Source organism: Carlito syrichta, unplaced genomic scaffold (assembly GCF_000164805.1).
Source record: "Carlito syrichta isolate Samal-C Ts95f unplaced genomic scaffold, Tarsius_syrichta-2.0.1 Scaffold316424, whole genome shotgun sequence".
NCBI lineage: Eukaryota > Metazoa > Chordata > Mammalia > Primates > Tarsiidae > Carlito > Carlito syrichta.
In genome coordinates, this window is record NW_007260520.1 from 351,557 (window position 1) to 369,954 (window position 18,398).

General features: G+C 59.3%; 1 protein-coding gene across 1 annotated transcript in view; it reads left to right on the forward strand.

The window, feature by feature from the left end:
* Positions 1–14,719: 14,719 nt before the first annotated feature.
* Positions 14,720–18,398, forward strand: part of PAK4 (p21 (RAC1) activated kinase 4) — a 9,584-nt gene continuing 5,905 nt past the window's right edge. The window contains exons 1-3 of the mRNA XM_008074398.2: positions 14,720–14,932; positions 17,446–17,907; positions 18,107–18,397. Of these exons, the coding sequence (XP_008072589.1) occupies positions 14,729–14,932; positions 17,446–17,907; positions 18,107–18,397 (957 nt within the window). The 5' untranslated portion in view covers positions 14,720–14,728. The remainder of the gene's footprint in view (positions 14,933–17,445; positions 17,908–18,106; position 18,398) is intronic.

Sequence of the window (18,398 nt, forward strand, 5' to 3'; positions counted from 1 at the left end):
CCATGAGGCAAAACTGCATGTGGTTAGCATCATTGCACCGTGTATGAAAGCAAAAGACTAGAAACCACCAGTCTTGCCCCGTGAGGACCACTCAGGGTGCCACAGCCCTTCCACACAGCGGCAGGAGTGGCAAGGCCACACCTCGGCAGGGTCAAGGTATGAAAGGGTCACCAAGACACACATGTGTAGTAGGCCCTCTTATCCACAACGTCTCTCTCTGTGGTTTCAGTTACCCGTGATCAGCCATGACCTGGTAAGAATTACATGAGAAATTCCAGAAAAAAAAAACAATTCATAAGTTTTAGGCCCGGTTCAGTGGCTCATGCCTGTGATCCCTGCACTTTGGGGGTCCAAGGTGGGTGGATTGCTTGAGCCCAGGAGTTCAAGACCAGCCTGGGCAACATAGAGAAACCTCACCTCTACAAGTGTCAAAAAATTAGCCAGGTGTGGTGGCACATGCCTGTAGTCTCGGGAGGCTGAGGTGGAAAGAGTACCGGAGCCCAGAAGGTTGAGGCTGGTGTGAGCCATGATCATCATGATTGTATCACTGTACTCCTCCAGCCTGAGTGACAGAGTAAGACCCCCAACTCAAAAAAATATATATTTATAAATTGTGCACCATTCTGCATAGCATGATGATATCGCCAGCCATCCTGCTGTATCCTGCCTGAGACGTGAGTCATCTCTGTGTCTAGCATATCCACGCTGTATATGCTCCCGTCTGTTAGTCGGTCAGTAGCCGTCGCATCTGTCAGATTGGCTGTCACAGTATCACAGTGCTTGTGTTCAGTAACTCTTATTTTACTTAATAATGGCCCCACGGTGCAAGAGTAGTGACCCTGGAACTTGGATATGCCAAAGAGAAGCCAGAAAGTGCTTCCTGTAAGTGAAAAAGGCCAAGTTCTCAACTTCATAAGGAAAAGAAAAGAATCACCTGCTGAAGTTGCTAAGATCTATGGTAAGAACAAATCATCTATCCTGGAAATTGTGAAGGACAAGAAATTCATGCTAGTTTTGCTTTTGCACCTCAGGCTGCAAAAGTCCTGGCCCCGGGGCATGGCACGTGCTCCCCATGGCAAAGATGGAAAAGGCGTGACATTTGTGGATGGAAGACATGGACAGAAATGTGCTCTGATTAAGGGCCGCCATGCTCGGCACTCTCCAAAGTCTCAGACATCCACTGAGGCCTTGGAACACTTGCCCTGGGACAAGGACTGGGGCGTCATGCGGAGGGCCGACTGCCCTATCCGCGGATGGTTGAACTTGTGGATGCAGAACCCACGGTCACGGAGGGATGGAGGGACCAAGCTTCTGTGGGTGCTGGTGTCTACAGAGGCCTCGGAACCAGCCCCCCTTTGACACTGAGGGACAACTTTAGAGACTATTTTACCTTTGTCTTTAAAGTCATAATTTTACATTTTTAGGCTTCACACCGAAGGGGCATAAGGCATAAATATGTAGCATAACCAATTACTCTAAAGGGAAAACCCCTGTAGCCCCCTCAAGGTAAGGAAGCAGATGGTGCCAGTCCCCCAGCCCAGAAACCCCGGCCCCTCCGCAGAGGCAGCCCAACCTGGCTATCCGGCCAGCCCCCCCTTGCCTTCTCTCGGGCTGCCACCGCTGTGTACATCTCTAACAGTCCGTTTTGCCTGGCTTTGAACAGTGAACCGACTCCTGGGGTGTAGTATTGTTTCATGCTTTGCTTCTGTTGAGCATTATTTGGATCCCCGTCCACGCGTGGCCATAGGCCGTTCCCCCTCCCTGCAGTGCACTGCCGGTGGAGCCCTAGATCACAGGCTCCTGGCCCCACCTGTGGACTGCGCATCTTGCTCCAGCCTCGGGACTGTGCTCCATGTGCCTCCCCTCACGTGCTCCCTGGTCCCTTGGCTCTCACTTGGCTCACTTTGTGTTCATGCCCAGGAGAACACTTGCCAGGTCCAGAGTGTGTGCCCTCAGCTCTCCTGAGTGCCAGCAACGTGGGAGAGCCGAGGTGCGAGCGTGTCTGAGAAGAGCAGAGCGCAAAGTTATGTCTTTAAAGTCACGCCTTCTGTGTTTAAAAGTGTGTAAGCATATGTATGCACAGGCCACACGTGCACACAGGGTTCTCTAGAAAGGAAATAAGCAGCTCTGTGCTGGGCAGGCAGGCAGGGGACATCCTGTCTGTTTACCCTTTGGTGCCTTTTGGCTTTTGAACCATGTGCCTATGCCATAGAGACCTAGAAGAAACGGGGAGAAGTGGGTGGATGACCCGAAGTGTGGCAAAACGTTAACAGCTGAGAATCGCCCGGTCCAGCCCTCCTCCTCCTCCCTCCCATGGGGACCTGGCTTCCTGCACTGTCCGGAGCCGCCTCCCCCACCAGAGCCCAAACCGGCTGGTCTGGTTTATAGCCCGCCCCACCTGGCTTCTCTCTGGATGACTGCCCAGCAGGTACTCCACCTCCACGCATGAGGGGTGGCCTGAGATCTCAGGCTCCTGGGGTCCCCTAGACCTATACTGCTGTGGGCCAGGGCCCAGGCCAGCCCCTCCTCAGAGCCCCTGGCCTGGTGGGCAGGGGTGGACAGAAAGGGGCACGTGGGCATTCCAGGCCCTTGGGGTGCGAGCTGTCCTCCTAGCCCATGTCTGTGTGTGGAGATACCATCTGTCCCCAGGGGAGTTGGCTGCAGTGGCTGGGGGCGTGCCAGAGCAGGGTGGTGGGAAGGACACAGGCCTCTCTGTCTACCTGCCTGCCTGAGCCACTTGCTCACTGTTCTCACCGGCTTCCCCGTGAACTGGACGCCTGTCCTGGGCCCAGCCAGCAGACCTGGTCTCTTCTGCTCACTGGACTGGAGCCCCCGTCCCTCTAGGATGACAGCCTTCGGGGCAGGGAGTTTTGTCTAGTTTCTTCAGAACTGAATTTTTAAGGTCTCCAGCCTGGTATGTGCTAGGAGCTCAGTAAACGTGTGAATGAATGAGAGAGACAGACATGTCGTAGACAGTGACAGCCTGACATGATGAGGGCTGACGTGGGAAGGCACAAGGTAGACCAGTCAGGGCTAGGCTGGAGCTCAGAAGAGATACCTGACCCAGCCCGGAGTGTCAGGGAGGGCTTCCTGGAGGAGAAGTTGCCTGAGGTAGGGCTGGATGGGGAGTAGGGATCAACCAGGCAACCCCTGCCCTCACGAGGGTCTCAGCCCTCTCTGTGGGGGACAGACAGTCATCACACCAGAAACATTCCACATAGGGCTCTGCCCCGGGCCAGCCTTTTCGGGGCAAGTGGGATTTGAAGGGGAGAGAGGGGTGAGGCTGACCTGCTTGACCTCATTCCTGCGTCTCTGTCTCCTGTTCTGGAACCAGGACTCTGAGCAAGCCAGCCTGGATGACTTGACCTGGCATCCTGACCTTCCTGCAGGTGCTTAGGGCAAACCCCTCAGCTTCTCTGGGCCTCGGTGTACTTCATTTAAAATGAAGCACCTCTCTCATTTAGGGCAGCTGTGAGGCCGTGTGACTTAACCCGTGCCTGTGCTGTGATCTGGGTCCTTGTCCAGCTGGCTGCCTGTTTTCAACAGGGTTACTTTCATCTGGCGAGACAGAGCCTGTGTGGTGCTCAGCAGTCCCACCCTTCCCCTTGCTTTCTCCCCTTCCCTGCCTCTTCCAGCCCTGTCTTCCCACTTGGGGATGGCGTGTGGGGGCCTCTGCATGATCTCCCCCATCACGCCCCTGCCCTGACTGGGCTGAGTCTCAGGTTCCTCTTAACGGGTGAGTGGGTGGACAGGCCCCAGATGGCGCCCTCTCAGCTTTGCCGGACTCCCAGCCTGGGGGAGCGGGTGCCGTGAGCTCCAGCAATCCAGCTACCCCTGCACATCAGAGGGCCCACCACCCCTGGCCCAGAGCTCTGTCCTGCACCCAACAGCCTGTCACTCCTGCCCCTGGTTGTTTTACTGACTGCCCACTAGCTGCCTGGCCAGCTGCTCTCAGCCGCTTGGCCCTGCCCTGTGTGGCTGCAGCTTCTCTGGCCCCTGGCACCTAGCCTGGTGTGGGGCGAGGAGGGGTGTCCATGTGTTAGTGAGGCACTGACACTGTTGAAGTGAGGGCTGTGGTTGGGGGTCCCGCCCAGCCTTCCCTCTGTCTGGGCAGCTGTGAGCCACGTGGCTCAGGCCCACCCACTCAGCTCCCAGCTCACCCCGCCTCCTTCCCCGCCCTCTGTGGGTGGAAGCCCCAGCCAAGGCTCAACTCCCGCCAGGGCAGGGCCGCGTCAGCACCGCTGCCAGGGAGGCTGGGACACAGAGCCCAGCTAGCTCTCCTCGGTGGGTGCACATGCCGACAAGGGCCAGGGGAGTCCTCGGCCCCCACCCTGCTCTCCCAGCTGAAAGCCTGTCTGTCTACAGTCCCACCCCATTGTGGGTGGCCCAGGAAGTAGGGAAGAGGATGGTGGTGGTGAGCTGGCCTGGGCCTCCAGCAGGAGGGGAGGAGAAGCGAGGGCTGGGCAGTGTGGGGGGAGGGAAGGCCTGCCGCCTGCCAGCCTGGCCACTGGAGCCAGCGTGAGCACATGTGAGGGGCCACACCTTTCTTGGGGCCGGGGCGGGTTGCCGTGTTACCATGTGTGCTGGTGGCAGGTACCTGCCTGTTGGGGACTTGCCAAGTGTCTGAGTGTAGGTCCCTTGGCCTCTCTGTGGGAGCACATTACTGGGGTTTGCATGGGGGGTTCTGCAGACTGTGCTGCACTGAATCCCCTGGGTGACCCTGGGGTCGACCGTGGGTATGCCTGGGTCTGTCCAGAATCTCACTACCTACTGTGTGTGGGTCTCCTGGTCTAGCATCGCATGTCGGGTTATTCTTGGCTGTATATGTGTGTGTGTGTGTGTGTGTCTTGGGGTTTGGCTTTCCCTCTAAGTCTGGCAGTTGTGGGGTAGCCATGGGATTGTGTGTGTGCATATGTGTCCCTGTGTCCCTAGGGAACGGCAGGCATCTGTAGGGTATATGTCAGTTGGCTCCCCCAGGGTCCTTGGTGCATGTCTGTGGGTCTCTTCCAGGAGTTTCTGCCTCTGGCGTGTGCAGGTCTTTACGGCGCTTGGGACAGGGCCCAGGACCGGATGTCCCTGCATCTCTTTCTACTCTGAGAGCCTGGCTGTGGGCTGGCTGGGCATCCCAGCTCTGTTTGTTGAGCGCCTTCTCTGATCTAGGCCTGCTTGCCGAGCTGCTTCCCCCGTTCTCCACAGAAGCCCCTGAAGCTGCCTCTGGGTCCTGCTCTGCTGCTGCCCCATATTCTGCAGGCAGGAGCGGAGGCTCCGGGTGGACATCCTCCCATGCCCTGCAGCAAGCAAGGCCTGGCCCCTGGCCACCAGCTCCCATGCCCGAGCTCCTATTACTCCGCGTGTTTGGGGTGTCGAGGGGTTGGGGGTGGGCTGCCGCGGTGTCTGACTGGCCAGGGAGTTTTCTGTGTGACCAGCGTGTGTGCTGCTGAGGATCTGTGTTACATGTGACTGGCTGTCCATTCTGCATATCTGCATGACGGTCTTTGGGGCTCTGCTCTGTGTAGTGTGTCAGCTGTGACACCCTGCATGCCGTGGAGTGTCCTCGCATGCTTCTGGATCTCGGGATTGCGTGTGCGTGCGCGTGTGTGCATGCATGTGTTGTGGGGTGAATTTGTGCTCACTGTTCTGTGGGGTCCATGGTGAGAGGCCACTGGTTGCTGCACAGTGTGTCTCCCAGTGTCTGTGTGTGGCCTTGTGTGTGTTGAGGGGAGATGGGGGCTTGGGCTCTGGGCCTGGAGGGGCCCCGAGCCTCCTTCCTGCCTGGCTTCAGGGGAGGAATGAATGAAGTCTGATCCGCTGTCCCCAGTGCCTGCGGGCTCACCCACGGTTTGTCATGGTGTTCGTCCCCACCCTGGGCACCTCTGGGCAGTGAGGCACCCCAACAGTGCCCTTTGTATCTGTGCCCTGTTGTGCCGGACCAGATTAGGGGGCAGTGGGCTAGGCCTGGGACTGCCAGATGGGGAGCCCCTGGGGGCTGTGAGCACCGGCCCGCGCCCGCCTGGGTGACAGAAGCCCGTGTCTTCATTCAGCCTCACTCTCCGAGCTGTGCCCCACTTGTGCTAATCAGGGCTGGGGACATAGGGTAGCTAAGATGGCCCCAGCCCCTGCCCTCCTGGGGCTCCCAGTCCAGTGGGAGAAGCAGACCTGCCCTCAGACAGTGGCAGCCGCCACCCCAGCCCTGGAGAAAGTAAGGCTTGATGGGGAAAGTGAAGCACGTTTGCTCTGAAGGAGCGGGAGGAGCGTGCCCAGCATCTTCTTTCATTTGTTCGTTCATTCATTCATTCATGCGGCAGCCGCAACAGTGGCAATAATAGTAACAGCAGCCAACCTGTAGTGGGGACCCGCTTGGCACCAGATGGTTCTAAATGTACATGTCATCTTATTCGATGTCCAGCATTCCCAGGAGGTAAAGACTATCATTACTCGCAATTTGCAGATGACACTGATGCCCAGAGAGGTGCAGTGACTTGTTCAGGGGCACACAGCTTGGAGTGGTGGATCTGGTACCTGAGTCTGGGCAGACTGCTCTTAACTACCACCTGCCCACTAAGTCTTTGCAGTGGCCATTCCTGTGCTGGGGACACAGCAGTGGCCAGGAGAGACAAGCCCTGTCCTCGTGGGGCTGCCCTCGTGGGGGAGGCAAGTATTCACCAGGTGCTGTCCCTGGTGGAACAGGGAGAGCAGGCTTCTCTACCCTCCACCGGTGGCCAACTCCAGGCCCCTCCAAAGGCCAGGGCGCCCCCCACCCTGCGGGATTTCCCCATTGTGGGGACTGACGGAATTCCGGAGGCAGCTGCCGCATAATTTGCTCTTGCCTCAAATGTGCTGCCGCGTCCTCAGATTGCCAGCCGAGGCCACGTGGCTGGAATGGGCCTCCCTCACCATGAGTGTCCCTTTGTGGTATTTGGGACACACACCAGTTATTTGCTGAACAGCCAGACTCTATCTCAAGACTCAGTTTCTTCTCAGGAGTCAAGGTCAGACTTCCAGGCAGTGTAAGGAGGAGGCCTTGGGACTCGTGTCTGTCTCTGTCCCCACCTGCTTCCCCACGCCTCCTCGGGGTCCACACTCCTCACTTCGGCGGTGGCATTACTCATGTGGCCCACACATATTTACTGAGCGCCTGCTGCGTGCCAGACACTGCTCTAGATGCCACGGATCTGGCAAGAGCAAGACAGAAGGCCTTGCCCTTAGGGAGGCGAGTGGCAGTCAGTAGGTATATGATGCCAGGTGGTGACAAGTGCCATGGAGACACATAAAGCAGGGCACACGTTTTGTTAGGGGGCCAGGGACAGCCTCTCTGAGGAGGTTTTATTTGCACTATGATCTACATGTCAAGAAGGGGTGCAGTGCCATTCTAGGCAGCAGGATTCATAGGTGCAAAGACCCTGAGGCTGGAGCAGGCTTTGATGTGTCCAAGATGTAGCAAGGAGACCAGTGTATTTGGTGTGCAATGAGGGAGGGGTGAGGTTTGTGAAGTCTGCAGGGCCTGGCTGACAGGGCCTGGTGAGGTCATGGTGTTCGCGTCAAGGGGGAAGCCTTGGAGAATTTTGTGTGTTCATGTGTTTAGCGTTTCCTCAAATTCCACCTCCCTACCCCCAAGGTGGCTTTCCTGCTCTCAGTGCTGGTTGTTGTCAGTGGAGTTTTCTCTGTCCTGTTCTTGTCCTGTAAACCTCTGGGGTCCTTACTCTGGAGTGGAGGCCTTCAGCTGGAGCCAGGGTCACTGGGAAGCAAGAGACTGAGAGGGCGTTGGCTGGCCTCTGTGGGACAGAGTGGGCACTGTTGTGGTCTGGCACTGGGTGACGCTGGGCAGTGATTTTCCTTCTCTGGGCCTCAGTTTCCTGGTTTGAGAAACAGGAAGGAAGAGGACTCCCCACCCATCCAGAGCTGTTCAGAGGACTCAGTGTGGCCTGATCTGTGTGCCTGGCACAGGCCTGTGCGAGTCAGCAGCCGTGAGGGGTGTCCACTGTGGCCATGCCCTGTTCCAGGCATGGGGACCCAGCCGTCACCAACTGGAATGTGGTCCCTGCCTGCGCAAACCCCCCCCTTAGTGGGGAAGGCAGCAGTAGGCAGACAGTTGACGGTGACGTGTTAGGTGATGCTGAGGGCTCTGGCGGGAGCGGCCTGAGTGTCAGTATGTGCCAGGCGCCGGGGATGCTGTGTGAGTGAGACCCGACCACGCCTGCCCGGTGAGCTCACGCTGCAGCTGTTACAAAGCGCGTGGTTGTCCCAGGCAAGTCCTGCCGCCTCGGCCTTTAGAGCATACCCTGACCCTGCCCACTCGGGCCCTTCTGCAGCCCACACGCAGCCCTGCCCTCTTGTTTCCTGCTGGACTGTCACAGCCTCCTGCTCCTCCCTGGTTCCCCTGCTCTCGTCCTGCCTCACAGACCGTTCCCAGCCAGAGGGAGCCTGTGAACACCTTAGCCAGATGAGGTCCTGCTCAGGGCTCTGCCTCACTCTGAAAAGGGCTTAGCCCTCCCTGCAGCCCGTCACCTCCCTAGCCCCTCCCTCCACGCGCACCAGGCCTGCCCTATGTCAGCACCGTGGCTTCCTGGCTGCTGCTTGATTACATCAAGCACGTCCTCACCCTAGAGCTGACCATCTTGCCTTGGCCCTCCAATCTTCCCAGGGCTCTTCCTGCAGGCATCCACGTGGCTCCCTCTCCCCTCTCTCAGGCCTCTCTGTTCAAGCATTCCCTCCCAGCAAGGCCTGCCGACCACTGTATTGAAATCACACAGACACAGACACACACACACACGCGCGCCCTCAGCACTGCTCGTCCCTGCTTCCCTGCCCACTCGGCATCTCTAGTCTGGCTTGGTGATACCTTTCTGATTTGTCGTTCACCGACTGATGCGTCCCCTTGAAGGTGCACTCTGCATGGGATGCTCTTGGCTGTTCTGTCCATGACTGCAGGCCTGGCCAGGGCCTGGCACGGCATCAGCCCCAGTGGATGTTGCTGGATGAATGGGTCTTTGGGGGTGGGTGTGATGGATCATCTGGGGACTGGGGCATGTGTCCGTCCCAAAGCCTGAGGACTCCTTGGAGAAAGTAGGCTTCGAGCGGGAGGTCTGAAGAGAGTTTTGGCTAGGGAAAGGTGGGGGCCACGCAGGACAGCGGCGAGAGCTGAGTGAGGGCGTGGAGGTGGGGATGGCGCTGGGCAATCGGGCAGGGCAGAGCCGAGCCTGCCCTATGTGCCAGGATGATAGGCTGGACTCCACCTCCCCAGAGTGCAGCCCTGGAAAGGAAGGGGTAAACTGAGGCAGGGAGGGGTCTTACTGAAGTTGGAAAGTAAAGACCGTGGCTGAGGGTGGGCAGGAAGCAGTTGTGCCAGCTGGGGACAGCGAGGGCTTTTTCATTGTCCCCTTCCTTCTTGATTGGGGTTTCACTTTGGTGAATATGAAGGATGTGTCTGGCCACAGCCCCTGCACTTCCCTGCGCCCGGGGTTCCAGCTGGCCCCACTGCCTCTGTGCTAGGGGCAGCCTGTCCAGAGCCTGAAAGTGGGGTTGGGTTGGGAGGTGAGGAGTTTTGTGCACACATGAGCACACATACTCCAGACCCGTTGTCACACAGGTGGACCTGGCTTTTCCACTGGGAGGATCGCCTGGTGGATGAGGTGGACCCTTTTCTTATGAAAGGTCAGGAGGGGACAAGGGGGTGCAGAGGCTGGAAGATTTGAAGCTTTTGCTAGGCCGGATCGGACACTGCCTGTCGCATTTGCTAAAGACTTGGGAAGATTTTTTAAATTTAAATAGCCACTTTGGCCTAGGAAGCAAAATGCACCTGCGTTTTTAGGCTCAAACACTGGACTTGAGAGGCACCCGTGCCCTAGCTGGTGGTGGGGGACGACATCCTCTTCATGGCTCCTTCTCTCTGGGGCCCAGGTATTCCTCGGGAAGTTTCCCGAGTGTTGCCGGGGCCTCGTCAGAGGCGTCTGAGCAAGGATGTATATAATGAGTCCAGGTGACTCAGCCAGTTGAGTCCCTACTATGGGCCAGGCAGTGCCGTAGATGTTGGGATGCTACAGGGAGCAAGTCGGGTGACAGTCCTGTGGAGCTGACATTCTGGGGGAGAGGCAAACACTACAGAATTAACAGACATGCACAGGCACACACGTGTATCTGTATACTATGTACCTGGTGCATGCCCTGGGGAAAGATAAAGCAGGGAAGAAGGCATAGAGGACAGCAGGGACAGGGTCAGTGGACACCGACCTGTGTGGGGGAGGGCAGGGAGGAGCGATCACAGACAGATCAGTGAGGAGAATTCCAGCGAGCAACACCGCCTGTGCAGAGGCCCTGAGGTGGGAGTGTGTCTGGGGCTTGAAGAACAGCCAGGGACCCATGTGACTGGGGCAGAGCGAACAGGGGAGTGTGGGAGGAGGAGAGTAGCGAGGTGATGGTGGGTCCTGCAGGGACTTGGGAGCCACGAGCAGTGTTTTGGAGGCCAGCAAAAGACGTAAGGATGTCAGCTCTGGAGTGAGCAGACCATCTTCCAGGCCCAGCTGTGCGTGGCGAACTTAGCGAGAGGTGTTGCCTTTGTCAACCTCAGTTTCCATATCTGCTCAATGGGAGTCAAAAGAGCCATTCCACCGAGGCTGCAGGTCTGGGAGTCTGTTGGCGTCGTGATCCCCTCGTGGTGGTAAGTCCTGGAACTGAGCCTCAGTAAGCCACATTTGGTAACTGGTCTTTTTCCACATTTGGAAAAAGATGTTTCCAACATCTTTTTTACAACTTTTTGAGTGGCATTTCACTCTGTCTCCCAGGCTGGAGCGCAGTGGCACGATCACGGCTCACCACAGCCTTGACCTCCTGGGCACAGTCTATCCTCTTACCTCAGCCTCCCGAGGTGCCTCCCGAGGTACACACCACCACGCCCGGCTAATTTTGGTTTCCAGACATCTTTTGTGCTGCAGACTGCCTTGCCAAGGCCTATAGAAAAAGCAGATAAGCAACCATGAGGGAGGTGGGTTCCAAGGGCCCTCTTTTATGCTCCCTCCCACTACCCATGGGGTCCAGGACAGGTCGGATAGAAGGGAGGGACCCTCACATTCAGCAGAGACTAGGGCAGGAGAGGAAAGGCACGGTCTGGGAGTGGACAGAGAGGATGGGAGGGAGAGCGAGGGTGAGGACCAGCCTTGGAGACAGCAGACAGAACAGCGGCATCACACCAACCCCCAGGGGCAGCAAGACGGGCAGGGAAGAGCCCAGCCTTTGGTGCCCAGCCACCCGGGTTCAAACCCTGGCTGCTTCTCACTCGCTGGAAGCCCTTGACAAGAGCTCTCCCCTTTCTGGGCCTCAGTTTCCCCATGTATGAGCTGGGGTGATGAGAGTAGGTTCCTTGCGAGGATGGACTGGGATTAGGCATGAAGAGCAGGGCCTGCAACACTAAGCTCTGCAGCTCCACGGTTAATTCTGAGAATGTGGGTTGGGGGCACGAGCTCTGGGATAGACAGGCCTGGAGGCCGATGTCACTTGCCACCCTAGCTGTGTCACCTGAGTAATTGAGTACCTTTCTGTGCCTAGTTTTCGGGTCTGTAACACAAGGCTCATAATGGCCCCTTCCTCCTGGGTAAGGTGCACAGATTCAACAAGGGACCCTGGATAAAAGTGCGTAGAAGAGAGGTGGTACACAGTAGAGGCTCAATAAGTGTTGGCTGCTGTTGCAGCGGTGACTGACACTTCCTGAGCACTCGCCACATGTGATTTGCCTTGGCTCTGACCGGGGGCGCTCTCTGGGCCAGGCCATCAGTGCCTTGTGTTCTTTGTGACTCCTCATGAAACTCCAAGAAGCAGCTACTGCTGTTGCCCTCTTTTAACAGAGGAGGAACCTGAGGCACAGAGCAGCTGAGTTGCTCACCCAGGACCATGCGTTGAGCTCCATGGAGCGAACCGGATCCCATTCACAGATACAGAAAGTGAGGCTGCCGGTGTGCAGCAGCCAGGTGGGGGTGGGGAGCGCACCCTGGACTGCCTGGCTCCTGAGTTCTGAGCTGGCCTGGGAAGCCCAGCACCCACCCTCCCCCTCCCTTCCAGGCCTGGCTCTGGCTCTGTGGCCTCCTTGAAGTCAGGAGCTTACCGTGGGAAGGGAGGGCCTGGTGGGAGAGCTGGCAGGGCTGGAAGCTGCCCGGAGGGGCCAGGGTGGGGCTCCCGCCTGGTCATTATAAACATGGCCAGTTCCTCTGTTTGTCCTGCCCTCTGCGCAGTGCCCAGCGGGAAGGGGTGGCCCCAGGCAAATATCCGGAGGTGTGCCCCCTCACCCCCTTCCCTTGGAGGTTTATGGGTGGGAAGGCCAACTGCCAGTACGCCCCCTCCGCTCATGGCTTGACTGCTCATCGTCCAGACTGCTCCTGCCCATCCCCCATCTTATCCTGAGCTCCTCCCCCTCCTGGGCTTGTTGAGGGGTCACATCTGACCTGTGCCTGTTCCTGCAGAGGACTGTGGGAGGAGAGAGCTGGACGGGCAGGGCGGAGGGTTCAAGGTTAGGAGCCGGCTGGGCTTGAGGCCAGATGGAGGTACATCTGGGGAGCCAGTGAGGTCGCAGGCATGGGGTACAGATCTAGAGCGACAGAGCAGGGGAGGGCGGTGAGATGGGGCACTGTGGGGGGACGAACAACCCTGGGAGCTGGACCTAGCAAGACAGGGAGAGGGAGCGGAGAGCAGGTCAGGGCCACCAGGTGGGCCAGACCTGGAGGGCTAGGAGGGAGGAGTGGAGGCATTCAGGTGGCTGGCACTGGACCCAGAGAAGGGGCTGGGTAGAGGCAAAGGGGATCCATCCTGCCTGGGCCCCCACTCAGGCTCCCTGGGCCCCAGAGCAAGCAGGGAAGCTGAGCTGGCTTGAGGGGCCTGGCCAGGTCGACTCTGACCACTGCTGGCCTCTCGGGACCAGTCGAGACAGGTTGGCTGCCGGTCCCCACCTGCCTCCCACTGGGCTCCCACTGCCAAACCGGTTTCCCTGGACGGCTCCCCAATGATGGCCCTACCTCTGACTGGGTGGTGGCCTCCTCTCCGGAGCTACTCCCACAGGAAAGAAGCCTGAGCCAGGGGAGGCGGGTGCCGGGGCCCGTGTGGTCAAGACACACTGTGCGCGCCCTTTCTCTTGCTGGGTCCACGAGCCATACTGGCTGGGTGCCTGTCCTGTGCCAGGAGCTATGCCGAGTGCAGGGGAGCCCGCGGGGAACAAAGCAGAAATCCCCACCCATACACGGCTTCCAGGAAGCCTCCCCTCACGCTGTCTGCCATCTCGCCAGGCTGGGCTGGTGCTCCCACGGGGCCTAGCCCTGGCCAATCTGAGCTCTCACTCTGTGGGGACAGGACTGTCTGGTCACTGCTGTGGCCCAGGCGCCATCCAGCATAGGGCTGGGCACAAAGGAGGCGTGTTGCTGCATTATTACTGAATAAACAAGTAAGTGAATGGATGCTTCTTCCCATTTTACAGATGAGTAATCCAGAGCCACAGGAGGAGACATCACCTGCCTAAGGGCCCTTCCTGAGTCAAGTCAGGTCTGTGTGACTCCAGGGGCCCGTGTGGGACAGCCAGGGTGGGGCCCCTCACTCCAGGCACTGACTGGGGCAGGCTAGTAGGCACAAGAGCACTTGCTGGAGGCTCTGCTTATGCCAATCCTGGGCCAGGCTCTGCTGATGTTCGTGTATTTTGCTGCTCACAGCAGCCCTGTGGGTGTAGATCCCGGCACAGAGAAGTTAAGCCATTTGCCCACCATCACGGTCCATGCATGGCGGAGAGACTTGTGCTCTGGGCTCCCTGTGGGATGCCACTCTCAGCTCGTCTCCCCTTCGGCTTCTCTGGTTTTTAAACCAGCTTTTATTGAGCATTTACTGTGTGCTGGTCCCGCAGAGCCTAAAGATGAGGAGTATGCAGAGAGGATGCCTGGGCGTTCCGCTCACCACAGGCTCAGTCACTGCTTGTTGAGTGAACAACCAAATATGTGGTGTTCCCAGCCCAGAGTCAGGGCTGGACAGGCAGGGGTGGCTGTGGCAGGCCATCGGCAACTGTCCACTGAGTACACACAGTACTCCCAGTATGGGGGGACATGAGGAGACTGGGCAGGTGAGACCTGGCCAGAGGGTGGGCTGATGTTCTGTTGGGGGGTTGTGGACACTGAACTAGTAAGTGCTGGAGCAAACAACTCCACAAGCCACACATGCTTATGAGGCCGCGTGGTGCAGGGAGCATGGGACACGGGGCTGTTTTACTTGATGGGCAGGACAGGCATAACTGATGATTCTGAGAACTGAAGAGGGGAGTGGGAGCCTGGCGTGGACACTGGGAAGGAATGTCCCAGGTAGAGGGTTCAGCCCATGCAAAGCCCCTGAGGTATTGGGGGGGGTGAGAGCAGAGAGGTGACGGGGCAGATTGTGTGGGGCCGAATGGGTCACAGGGAGGACTCCCTCTGGCTTTTCCCGTGTGAGACAGAGCCATGGAAGGTTTGGAGCAGGGGAGGGTCGTGACCTGACTCAGGTGTTCACAGGCTTCCTCGGTCTGCACATGGGCACAGATGCTGCTGGGCCGTGGGGGTGAGTGGGGATGCCAGGAGGAGGCCGCTGCCTCCTGTTGGTCCAGGTGGGAGACGAGGATGACTGGAACAGGGCCGGGGCAGAGGAAGAAGGCATGGGCAGGCTCAGGCCACCTGCCACTCATCCCACAGGTGGTTCCCTCTTGCAGGCCTCCTGGGCGAAGGTGCTAAGACCCGGCGCCATGTTTGGGAAGAGGAAAAAGCGGGTGGAGATCTCAGCACCGTCCAACTTCGAGCACCGCGTGCACACAGGCTTTGACCAGCACGAGCAGAAGTTCACGGGGCTGCCCCGCCAGTGGCAGAGCCTGATCGAGGAGTCGGCCCGCCGGCCCAAGCCCCTGGTGGACCCTGCCTGCATCACCTCCATCCAGCCCGGGGCCCCCAAGGTATGCCAGCACCCCCCACCACCTCCCCTGCCCCACCCACCCCTGCAGAGGGGCCCGGCCCTCAGCCCCGTGCTTGGCCCCATGGCCAACACCGCCTCACTGAGCTCAAGCAGAGGCAGCCCCCAACTCTCCGCTCGATCCTGGCCCCACGCTGGCCTTTCACCCACTTCCAACCATGTGCCCCAACGCCAAGCCCTCGCTGGCCGCTCTGACCATGCCCACACAGCCTCAAGTCCTGCCTTTCCCAGGTCCACACACCCTGAGCTCTATGCTCCTGTCCCCAGTACCACACCTGTCCCAAGCCTTTCCTGAGCTCCTGTGGCAGTGGAGGGGACAGGCCCAATTGCAGATAACTCCCCCAAGTGGTCAGAGCTTAGACGGGGGCACCCAGAGGAGGCACCTGACCCCGCCAGGAACCAGGCAAGCTTTCTGAGGAGGGGACACCTAGCTGAGCTGAGGAGGAGGAGGAATTGAGGCCGCTAGCAGGGAAGCTAGGGTTTTAGTGGAGGAAATAACTCATGCGACACGTTGGGGGTTTTTTGGTTTGGGCTTTTTTTTCCTGCTATCTTGAGCGAAGTGCAGGGTTGGGATTTGAACCAAGATCTGTTTTTAAGGTCCGTGCTCTAACCCTATCCAGCCTCCATGTGAAATTATATGAGTCGTGGTCTTGATGCCCAGAAGGCCTGTGCTGGCAGGGGTGAGGGGTAAGCCCACGCTGGACCTTGGGAAGCCAGCCTCAGGCACGGACTCTACCCCAAGACCACTGGGGACTGGGAAAGGCCTCAGGCCAGGGAGAGGTTGGCCAGGTTTGTTCCCAGGTGGTGGAGTGGGTGGGCCTGTGGGTAACAGGCCAGTGCCTGGGGGGTGGGCCCGTGGCTGACTCACCCTCTCCCGGTGCCCAGCCTAGGCCTGTGGAGGAGGAGCCTGAGGTTGGCAAGGTGGCTGTAGACATGGTGCAGTCTCAGTCTCGTGCAGCCCATGCAGGGAGCTCTTGATTACCTGGGCTTCTTTGCCACTACTTAACAAGCGAGAGATTTCACATCGAGCCTATATTTGTGGCTTCTCGTGACAGAGTAGCTGGAGCCAACAGGCAGCTGCCTCCGCAGGTGGGCACTGCCTCCCACAGGCCCCACCCAACCCCTCTGTTTCGTGTCTTTCCTGCTTGGCCCTGGGGCCACTTGCGCGTAGGCTATACCCACACTAAGGCCTCTGGAAATCCAGCTGTGGGGCCCACCTATGACTGTGTCCACCAGGAGAAAGGAGCACATTGTCCTGTGTCTCGTTGGCAGCTTCATGGGCACCTGTGTTTGCTGCCCTTGGCTGGAAATCTCCCCAGGCCTCCTCCAAGGACCCTCGCAACTACTGGTCCTGACACTAAAGTCTGGCCGAGTGTTCACCACGCCTTCCCAGGGCCCATCAGGTCTCATATCCTCAGCTCACTGTGACTTTCAGCCCCTCCCTCCCTCCCTCCTTCCCTCTCTCCCTCTCTCCTTGGTTCAGCAAAGGTTTCCTGAGCATCTTCTTGGAGCCAGATGCTGGTCCAGGTGCTAAGATGTAGCAGGACCAGAAACAGGGAGTACAAAATAGTCACTGCTCTCAGGAATACTCTACTGGGCAGAGCCAGGCAATGGACAGATACACAAGTGCTTTGCGTCAGCTGGTGTCTGGTGCTGTAAAGGAGAAAGAGGCAGAAAGGGGAGAGGGAGTAGCAGGGGCTGGCACCTTGGGCTACAGGTGATCAGCAAAAGCCGCTGAGGACACTGAGCTTGGAACAAAGACCTGGGGCCCCTCGGGGGGAAGATGTTCCAGGCAGAGGGAACAGCCAGCACAGAGGCCCTGAGGTGACAGCATGCCTGGCGTGTTGAGGAGCAGCCAGGAGACCCCTGCGCCTGGAGCTAGCAGGGGGCTCTCGAGGGAGGCAGGGTGAGGACTGGCAGATGCAGAGTGCGGGACACACTCGACTCCTGCCTGGTCCCCACGTGCGTTGGCCAGCGTGCTCCTGAGAACCTCTTGCCCCCCAACCTTGGGCCCAGGCCTTTCTGACTCTCCCTGCACCCCACCCTCGGCCTTCATGGCTGCAGAGAGTGTGGTTTGGGGCTTAACGACCCTGCATCCTGGAGGGGAGGAAGTGCCAGGCCGTGCCCTGATCCTGGCAGCCTGTAATTTGCAGCTCTTGGACTGATTATGGGGTAGGTTGGCGTCTGCCCACCCTCCTCTCCACCCCAGGACAGTGTTCTCCCCCCAGTCTGGGGAGCAGGAGAAGAATAAGGGGCTGCTACTCAGGGGTCCCTCCGGCCCGGGAACACTGGAGGTCTGCCCCTGGAGAGGGCTCGTGCTCCCTCCTGCAGCCCCTCCACCCCACCGCCCCTGCCTCATCACCATGGCATTGCCTCATTTCGTCTCTGTCTTGTCTCTGTGTGTGTCGTGTTGTCCTGCCCCCGTGTGTCGGATGCGCATCCTGTGTCCCCTTCCTTCTTGCCCGGCCCCCACCCGGCCATTGCCCTGGTCCCCAGACCATCGTGCGGGGCAGCAAAGGTGCCAAGGATGGGGCCCTCACGCTGCTGCTGGACGAGTTTGAGAACATGTCGGTGACACGCTCCAACTCCCTGCGGAGAGACAGCCCGCCGCCACCACCCACCCGTGCCCGCCAGGAGAATGGGGTGCCAGAGGAGCAGGCCGCCACGGCCCGTGGGGGCCCAGGGAAGGCAGGCAGCCATGGCCGGATCGCCGGTCGCAGCGAGGCGGGTGGCGGCAGTGGAGACAGGCGACGGGTGGGGCCAGAGAAGAGGCCCAAGTGTTCCAGGGAGGGCTCAGGGGGACCCCAGGAGTCCTCCCGGGACAAACGCCCCCTCTCTGGGCCTGACGTCAGCACCCCGCAGCCTGTCGGTCTGGCCAGTGGGGCGAAACTGGCGGCCGGCCGGCCCTTTAACACGTACCCACGGGCTGATACGGACCACCCATCCCGGGGTGCCCAGGTAACCACCCCCACCAGGCCCCACCCTCCCTTTCCCGTTGCTTCCTGCTCCCCACCTGCCAGCTCCAACCCATGCCCAGCCCACTGTGCATCTCATCCTGACCACCCATGTGTCTGTCCCATGGCCGGGCCGTCTCCTGCTCGGGGAGCAGAGCTGGCCTGGGTGCCTTCCACTGACAGCCACCACTCTTCTGTTGCAGGGCGAGCCTCATGACGTGGCGCCCAACGGGCCATCAGCAGGGGGCCTGGCTGTCCCCCAGCCCTCCTCCTCCTCCCGGCCTCCTGCCCGAGCCCGCGGACCCCCCAGCCCTGGAGTGCTGGGTCCCCACGCCTCCGAGCCCCAGCTGGCCCCCCCAGCGCGCACCTCTGACACCCCCACCACCCCTGCCGTCCCTGGACCCCCTGGGCCCCGCTCACCACCGCGGGACCCACAGCGAGTGTCACACGAGCAGTTCCGGGCTGCCCTGCACCTGGTGGTGGATCCAGGGGACC